This window comes from Zerene cesonia, chromosome 12 (assembly GCF_012273895.1).
Source record: "Zerene cesonia ecotype Mississippi chromosome 12, Zerene_cesonia_1.1, whole genome shotgun sequence".
In the NCBI taxonomy this organism is placed as follows: Eukaryota; Metazoa; Arthropoda; class Insecta; order Lepidoptera; family Pieridae; genus Zerene; species Zerene cesonia.
In genome coordinates this window covers 471,615-480,940 of record NC_052113.1, presented here as the reverse complement: position 1 = coordinate 480,940, position 9,326 = coordinate 471,615, and the positions used below count along the sequence as shown (strand labels likewise).

Here is a 9,326-nt window from a genome sequence, read left to right as displayed (position 1 = left end):
GACGCCTCTTTATTTCTTTTTAAATTCACGTTGGCAGCTACGCTGCCAGTTGTAGTCTATTACGATGTTGCCAACACGATAATAATCGGATACAGTTATTGTTCAGAGTTAATAAATCATTTATATGGGTCTCTTACATCAAATACAAAACAATTGAAACTAGCGAGCAAATATTTTAGTTAGTCGCCTATTTTTGTGAAAAGCCATGTGGAAAATGGCCATGATTTGATTTGAAAATTTCAAAGAAAGGATAAATTTTTAAATAATTTGAAAATCTTCACGTAGGGACAAAGAAATAACTGCACATTTGAAAATTAACAAATCTAATATCTTAAATTCCTTTTAAAATATTACAACCAAATTATAACTCTGCTTTAATCTAACAAACTAAATACAAACTATCCGCACTGATAACAAACTGTTTAGACCGATAAAAGATGTATTAAGAACAAATCTCGAATCAAAGGAATTCAAAGCGAAAATAAATTTCATACATGAAATCGTCCAAACAAAATCGACAAGCCTTTTCGAATTCAATCTTAGGCATAGTGCAGTGCTTTGTGGTGTTCTCAGTGAACTGAGCTTTGACTTCCGCACAAAGATCCGCATCAATTGAAACTTTGAAAGGATAGCTCAACCTCGTTTCCAGCGCGTTTCAACAATAAGTGCCCTCGAGGTCTGCAGCCTGGTTACGTTCTAAGATAGGTTTTAAATTATAGGAACGCTATTTATTACTTTGTGTATTCGAATGCAGTTTACGTTTTAACCTTATAATTTTATGAAGGAGATAATTAATAGGATTTTTAACTATAGACACAAATAATTGTTGATACACCGAATACTTTAATTTATTTTCTTTAATATCATGACTGATTCTCCTGCACACGCAGGAATTTAGTCGTCATATAAAGTACTAATTACATTATACTAATTCGACAGCATTAAAGTTCTATAATGCATATCGATATCGCAATAGATACAGAGCTTAAATACGTATCGTAGTATATAATCTCACACGTCATGTCCACCCAATGAACTCCATCAAAAATTATTTTACAATTACTAAGCTACGTTTTATATTTGTTCTTGAATTGTTTTAAACCTCTCGCTAAGAAGGTAATCTCGTAATCAAATGCAAGAGAATACATACATATCCTTCAAAGCTACATTCCATATTAAATAAAACGATTCGAGATGAATCCCGAAATCCAAATATGAGCATCCCGTGAAAGCAAACCCACTGATATTTTATTACATAAATTAAATGAATATTTATTTATACGGAATTGCTTCCATGTTTATTTACTTGTACATACGTGGATATTCTGTTAGGTGATTTATATTTATTTAGTAGCATTTATGTATTATTATTTATTTTTGACTAAGTTAAGTGAATTAATTCTTAGTAAAAGATAAGATAATAAGTGTAGCGCTATTTCCCAGCACCTACAGTAAATAATTTATATTATAACTTATGTTGCGGATAGCTGAAAATTGTACCAATTTTTCATTCTAATGTGAAATTTATAAAATAAACAAAATAACAATTTTTAGTAACAAAACTAATTACAATTCTTACGGGTTAAATTTATACAGGCAACCGATCGTTAATCCTATGCATAACTCCAACATAAATTTTATGTTTACTTAAACAAATCAATATCATATGTACGTGCAATGTCGAGCAGGGCATTTATGGGCAATGGTACTAAAAATCATGGTAATATCTTACACAATTCTTAGAGGATGTACGATACTGAGTACATAAAAAAATGTATACGCTTTTCCGTTACCGAAATGGTGAAGTATGAAAATAAACTATTATACTAGAACCTAAATTACAGACTATTTGCGTATTGAATAACTACTGTAACCTTTGCATATGTGTCTGTTACTATAATTGTTTCTTTGATTGATAAGAATAATTGAGAAACTAACAGTTTAATTTTACATTTTTGTATGTTATTTAACTTAATCAATATATGTTTTATTAGTCGCCCCGGCATCGCCCCAAATCCCAACAGCGTTTTTTGTAAGATTTAATTTTTTTTTAAGTTTATTCTGATCCAAGCAAAGATAAATCAAGCGAATCAAAAATCACTAAAATCTCTTCTACCGTTTTTGAGATATATATCGTATATCAATCATGACTTCTTTTTAACATAAACGCCACAGAAAATTAAAATAAACTAAGACCAAATACCGTTAACGCTCCAAATTGTAGTATATTCATTCTTCACATAACGTACCAATAAATGGACAATGCGCTTAACCATATTTCAGGGGAAGCCAGGTAGCATAAGTAAGCAATAATAATAACCCATCTAATCTACAAGGGTAGGGTTCAAAGTTAAATTAAGTATTAAAAAGCTTTTATCTACGCCGCTGTTAATTACCCTCCGTAAGCTTTATAAATGGATTTATGAAGCGTGCTCTGAATATTCGGAGTCGCTTCGTCTTTAGGTTTCTATACTATGTCTATAACTATCCGAAGAAGTTACACTTTCATTTTAAGGTTATTAGATTTTATTGAAATTCGTTTCATACAGTCTCGTCCTACATGTAAATTTTCGTTGCCACCACTTGCATACATACATTGCCGTATATAAAATTATCTTCATTTACTACTCGTACTAATTTGTATTTTAAGCACAATGTAAACTGAACTGGATGATTATCTTGAAATAAATTATTATAGAGGATTAAAATAGTGCTAGATGTTACCATCAACACCCGTTTTTCGTGAAAACGCCTTTTCCCCAGTTAAACAAAGTTGTAGCTAGATTGCTTTGTTTGACGTTCTTTTACAGATCATGATCTCAAATATAGATAATATAAGGTAGATAGAAAACAATTTTGTTATCTACATTTACATACAAATAGAAAGGCTTGCGTCGTTTAACTATCCGCACCTAAATTGAAACCTAATACTAAATAGGTTTCTATTGAACCTTACATGTATCTATTCCTAATTGATATGAAGAGTAAATATATTTCAATTTAAATACGTCTTAAAACCAATAAACTCTTAATAAAACTCATGGCATTTCACAATGTACAATGAATTGACAAGCATCACCTTGCACTGCTTTGACGGCATTAAATATTTGAAGCTTAATAATTGAAAATAACAATCAGTTTAAATCCAAGCCTTCTCCAGTAATACCTGTTCTTTCAAATAAATCACTTTACTATAATACCTTAATATTGAAATAAGCATAGTTGCCGATAATTTAGGATGATTAATTACAATCGACTGAACCGGCACCTCGGTGAATTGTATAATTATGCCTACTACGATGAAATTAATGCGCCCCTCGCACCAAGTACGCTGCTTTTATGTTATACTCTGCCCTTTTTAAATGAAACAAATTTAGGTCGTTTGCAAGAAAGGTTTAACGAACGGTACTGAATATGCTATGTATGTAAACATAAGCGATTTTTATGTTGGTATTTGTGGCAAAAAGATTTTGAAACTTGGTGTCAAACGGTTCTTGATTGTTCTGTTGTTGAGTATATCGAAAACTTTAGTATATTTTAAGGTATATACTTTAAGCAATCTAATCCATTCGAGAACTCCAATAATACAAGGAGACAATCCATATAAATAGATAATTCTTAGTGTATTAAGACTTATAATAATTCGACTGTTTTTTATGTTTGTTACCTCATCACTACCGAGGAAAGCTCGGTGAACCTATTTTTGTGATTCTTGTTTTATTTGAAGTCTGGCGCCTGCCATGTAGCCCAATTAAAATTTGGTCTGGGAATTTGACGGCTTTCTTCTTTTCGGTTCCATTATTTGTTTAAACAGTTATTGTTTCATGGCATTGCATACAAAATTAAATATGTATGCAAATCGAAGTTAGAAACAAATACGAAATGAAGTATTTCTATTTGTTTAAAGATATTGACATAATTTTGTATAACCTTCATGTCAGCATAACTGACGAACACTGCTTAAATTTAATTTGAATTTGTCTTGAACTTGAATTTGATACACAACGTTTATTCACAGAGACATGCATGCGGCGGTGTGTGGGGGGAAACCGGGGCTATGCGACGCCATGCGACCCGCCAGTGGCGCGGAACTGCTGCGCTACTTGAGGAAGGTCAACTTCACTGGTATGTCGCAACATGTTACTGTCGCAGCCTACTCAAAGCAGTTGTTTCATTAATGGCCTAGGATGTTTATTAAGTGACGGATATTAATGTACAAGATAATGGTTTTCCTGACCAGGCGTACGATTATTGAAAGCTCTTCTCGATTATTTTTCTTCTTCTGTCCAAAAAAGAAAAAAGTATTAATAAGACAACTAAAAATATGTACGGTCGAATTGAGAATGAATCCTTTTTATAAAGTCGGTTAAAAAATTATGATAACAATAATTAACAAACATCTTTCTACCCGACTTATCTTAATAAGCCGATGTCGGAATAACATACTCATTTGAAAATTAAAATAGATATTATACGAATGTGCATCGATAAGAGAGAATCAGTTGCAGCGATTTAAAAGATAACATGAAGCTATGTTTGTTCGTTTGAACGCGCTAATCTCAGAAATTACTGGTCCGTTTTCAAAAATTCATTCTGAGTGTGTTTGTAGATGGAAATTCGATCACTGTTAGATAGTCCATTTATGGAGAAAAGCTATAGACTATATAACAGCACATGCTACGTACGTAAACACACATACACAACCAGTGCACTAACGACGAATTCCCAAACACAGGTCTAAGCGGCGATGAGTTCCACTTCGACGCAAACGGCGACGGACCAGCTCGCTACAATATCTTGCACTTTAAACAGGTTAACAGCCGTTCTTTCTTGTATTGTTTTGATGTTTTTATTTATTTTAGTTAATATTACATTACGGCGATTTTTGAAGTGATAACTTTTTATTGGAGGGTAAACCGGTTCGTTAGATAACGCGTTACAGCTTCAGTGTAACTGGCTTCTTTCTTTCACTTTCTTTCATACAGTTAGTTTAATTTGTCACTACTATTGAGCTTCCCGAGAGTTTTTCTTTCGTTTCTATGTGTGTGTTTTAGTGCTTACTAACATGGAAAATATTAACTTAATTTAATATACAGGTGTTTTGTAGAGGGTCTGACAAACCGAGTGAGTATCTTTAGGGACCAATTCAAAGAAAGCTGCTAGGCCAAAAAAATCCCTGATCTTTTCTTTTTTTCTAAGAATTTCTTGTTAATATTTCGATTTCAAACGAATTTATGTATATTATATTTAATCTACATATTTATATTCTCTTCTCCATCAAGCCTCCTGTATAATAATTATATATTTATTGTTTACTATTAATTTTAGGTGTCGCGGGGAGTCTACCATTGGGTGAAGGTGGGGCAATACCTGGATGGGGAACTTCAGCTTAATATTAATGGTAATTGATTATTTATATAAAAAAGCCAACAGGCGGTGGTGGAAAATGTTATGAGCATGACTATGGTTTATTTAAAGCCCTTAGTTCATTTCTCCTTCTTTGATAGCAAACATAACACCATTCACAAGAAATGTAACAGTGAAAATAGAATCAGTTTACCTTCCCACTAACAGCATTAGTATGGGCAATGAATTCGGAATTATTATACAAAATAAATCTTTGTAACAGACTCCCGAAAAGCCATAAACTACGTGATCCAAAGCCAAACAATTCAAAATTCAAATTTTTGAAATTCGATTTCGCAAACTGACGAGTTTTCAAGTCACGATCTACTACTTTCTCCCGATTCGGTTACAATCCAATCCGTAAATTGCGAATTTTTAATTATTGGTCGTTCGCTCTCGAAATTTAAGATACTTTAAGTATTGAGAAAACCTAATTGTACCTTTTGGACTAATAAATTTAAAACTTTTAATCGGAGTTCTAAATGTTAGCGGGAGATTTTCGTAATACTCTTAGGATGATCAATATATTTTCCCACACTAAATGGGTAAAGATAACCCATTTGTATAAATATTGGGTCTCCTTGGATATGAACTATAATTAGTTTCTAACAAAGCTAGCCTCTCAGGGCATTAAAACTAGAAAACTAGTGTTGATGTTACCTTAGTGTCGAATTTGAGTTTGATATATCGGGCTTTTAAGGTACATTTATTAATCCTTGCGTTACAATTTGTTCGTATGAATATGCATCAATATTGATTTAAAGACCTATTTCAAAAATGTTTTTTAATTAACTATTTCAAAAAGTTATCACTCCCTTCGAAACTCTATCATCATATTATAGCACCTCAGTACTGAATGCCTAAAAATATATCGTGATGTGATTTTGATGCGTTATGTAATCCTCCCGACCTATTCATTTGAGGCTTCTTCTGAATGATAAGATTAATTTATCTGTGAAAAGTTTTCCTCGAATATTCTAGAAAGTTTTGTAGAATCAATGTTGTTTATTTCGTTGTTTCATTTCTAATATTATTTTAATTAGTAATATTAATACTCTAAAGACCTTCCAAAGTTAAGTATAATTCTCTAACAACCAAAGTCACAACTTATATTTAACAAAACGAATAAATATTACGTTAAGATTTAATGTCCACATAAATAACTTTCTTTAAAAGTTTCCAAAGCAGATTTATGAAGCAAACAGTCAACAAGCATTAAGCAGTAAATACAATCTTAATCACTCGTTTTAGCGCGGGTTTATGATATCGTAACGAAATTACATTAAACATAGTTTACCAGTTGTTGTCCGCAGCTTCTCCCGCAAAGTCAAGATATATTTCCATCGCAGCATATTTTAGGGGTCTAGAATTTACCAAAATCTGCATGCTAAATTTACGACAAATTTCATCCAAAATCGGTCTAGTAGTTTGGCCTATGTGTTGATAGATTGGCGTCTGGTCGTAAACTATTATTCATGTTGCAATGGGAACAAATTTTGTAAATCACATATTTCCAAATTTAAAAGAATCCACAGAAAATTATATCTATCAAGTTGTCATTTGATTCATATACTGATGAATCATCATCATCATCATCCCATATATGTTCCCACTGCTGGGACACAGGCCTCCTATTAGGGTTCAGGCTATACTCCACCACGCTGGCCAAGTGCGGGTTGGCAGATGTCGCATGTCGTCGAACTTTTGATTGTTGGACATGCCGGTTTCCTCACGATGTTTTCCTTCACCGTTTTAAGCAGTGGTGATGGATAACCACATGTGCAGATAAATTGAAAAATCTATTTATTTCCTGCACTCTCGCCCGGTTTCGAACCCCGACTTATCGTTTTTGAAGTCCGAGGTTCTCACCACTCGGCCACCACTGCCACCACACCATAATATGAATACGAATACAAACTATTGTAAATTGAATAGAATTATTTTAACTCGTACTTTTTTTAAGAAACGGATATCGTGTGGTCGTAACGTGAACCGACTCACACAAAGAGTAGTCTGGTCTCGTTGAGTCGAGAGCGAAGTAATTTTACCTTACAATGTTTGGAAAATTAAATTGTCGTATCTACAATCTGGGACATTTCTCGTAGATTACTATGAGATTTGTTTTTCCATGTTCCACTCGAAAATGGAGGAATAAGATATAAGACTGTGTAGCCTCGTGTATTAGTATATACATATATATGTAAAATGAATAACGTTTATGTCATTATATCTAAGGTAGGTAATGGGTGACTAGGTCTTTAAAAGCAATAATTATTCAGACATCCAGTTCAAGTGGGGCGAAGCGCGACCGCCGGAGTCGGTGTGCAGCGCGGAGTGCGAGCTGGGGCAGGCCAAGCAGTACGTGGAGGGTGAGAGCTGCTGCTGGCACTGCTTCAACTGCACCCAGTATGAGGTACGTGATACGTGATACCGGTCTAGTGAGAGGCTCGATTTTGGTAAACAATATCTTAATTTGAACCTTATCACTTTAGTAATAGAAATGGAAATTATAAACTTTGAGATTTTTTTTCAACAATGACAAGGAATATTAGTTAAAGTATGGCATATGATATAGATATAGATGGTGAATATATAATCTTATAAACGTTCATTCACATTGCACTAATTCTTAAGCTGCAAATCCACACTCCTATAAAAATGTTCACCCTAACCTATTGTTTGTGTTATTATGCTTTCCTATCCAATCTTTCTTCATCACATGGTATAAAGTAAATTCACTTATGTCTGTATGTATTTATGTATGCTTAGATCTTTAAAACTACACACCGATCTTTTTTAATAGACAGAGAGAAAGATTCAAGAGAAAGGTTTATACGTATAATAACATCGAATAAGCTACTCCTAATTTAACATGTGTAAAGGCCATGGGCAACTGCTAGTTTACAATAAACCCCGTCAGATCCGCTCGCCGCTGGCGGAGACGGCGTGCGCGGAGTGCCCGCGCGGCGCGCTGCCCGACGCGACGCGCACGCGCTGCCGGCCCGTGCCCGAGCAGTACCTGCGCCCCGACTCCGCCTGGGCCATCGGCGCCATGGCCTTCTCCGCGCTCGGCATCCTGCTCACCGCGTGAGTCCACCGCACCACTGCACCACTGCACCGCACTGCACTACGCTACACTATATAACACTACAATGCTAGTTATAGCATTGTGACATGCGAATTTTATATATATTCGCTCAATTCGAATAATACAAACTCACAAAAACTCCGAACTTTCCATAGGCACTTCTAGATTGTATAATAAAACTATAATATACGATTTCCAAAACTGAATAGAGGCGTTGAAATTATATTTTTGCGTAGTAACAATAAAGTTCCGACGCAAATTGGTATGCGGGTGCGATTTGCGCTGAAATAAAAAGTACCTACTAGCTTGTTATTTCTAAAAACGATGCGAACGATTTTTTTATTAAATACGCCGAAGCTCCGCGCCGGAGCTGGCTTTATTTATGTAAAATCCACTACGAATAAGAATACTCTCTTATTCGTAGAAAATCCATTAATTGCATACGTGTATTTTTAAGTCGGTTTTCGTACTAATGAACGCTGGCGTATGAAATAAAAAACAGCTTGTAAAACCGAGTTCCATTTGCGAGTGCTAAGGTCATTTTATCAGCATTTTTTTATTTTAAATATCGACTCGAACATAGTGCCACCATCTTATCGTTGAAATGGCGAAAAATTTAACTAAAATGTATAATTGACATTGCTGACTGCTTGAAGTGCTGTATTTATAAATGTTTATAACTAGGTGGTGCGCAGTGCGCGGGCTGCAAGCAGCCCGCGTGCATTTTTATTTGTAGAGTTGTATCAAAAGGCTTTTGTTTTTTTAGTGATTAATTCTAACGATTGACTTTATCATCAGCTCTTGGACTGTGTAATAACGGTTACGCTTATAT

General features: G+C 34.3%; 1 protein-coding gene across 1 annotated transcript in view; it reads left to right on the top strand.

Annotated features, from left to right (window-relative positions):
- Positions 1–9,326, top strand: part of LOC119830877 (metabotropic glutamate receptor 2-like) — a 146,729-nt gene that overhangs the window by 124,314 nt on the left and 13,089 nt on the right. The window contains exons 10-14 of the mRNA XM_038354054.1: positions 4,019–4,125; positions 4,736–4,812; positions 5,329–5,401; positions 7,686–7,819; positions 8,327–8,493. Coding sequence (XP_038209982.1) covers positions 4,019–4,125; positions 4,736–4,812; positions 5,329–5,401; positions 7,686–7,819; positions 8,327–8,493 — 558 coding nt within the window. The remainder of the gene's footprint in view (positions 1–4,018; positions 4,126–4,735; positions 4,813–5,328; positions 5,402–7,685; positions 7,820–8,326; positions 8,494–9,326) is intronic.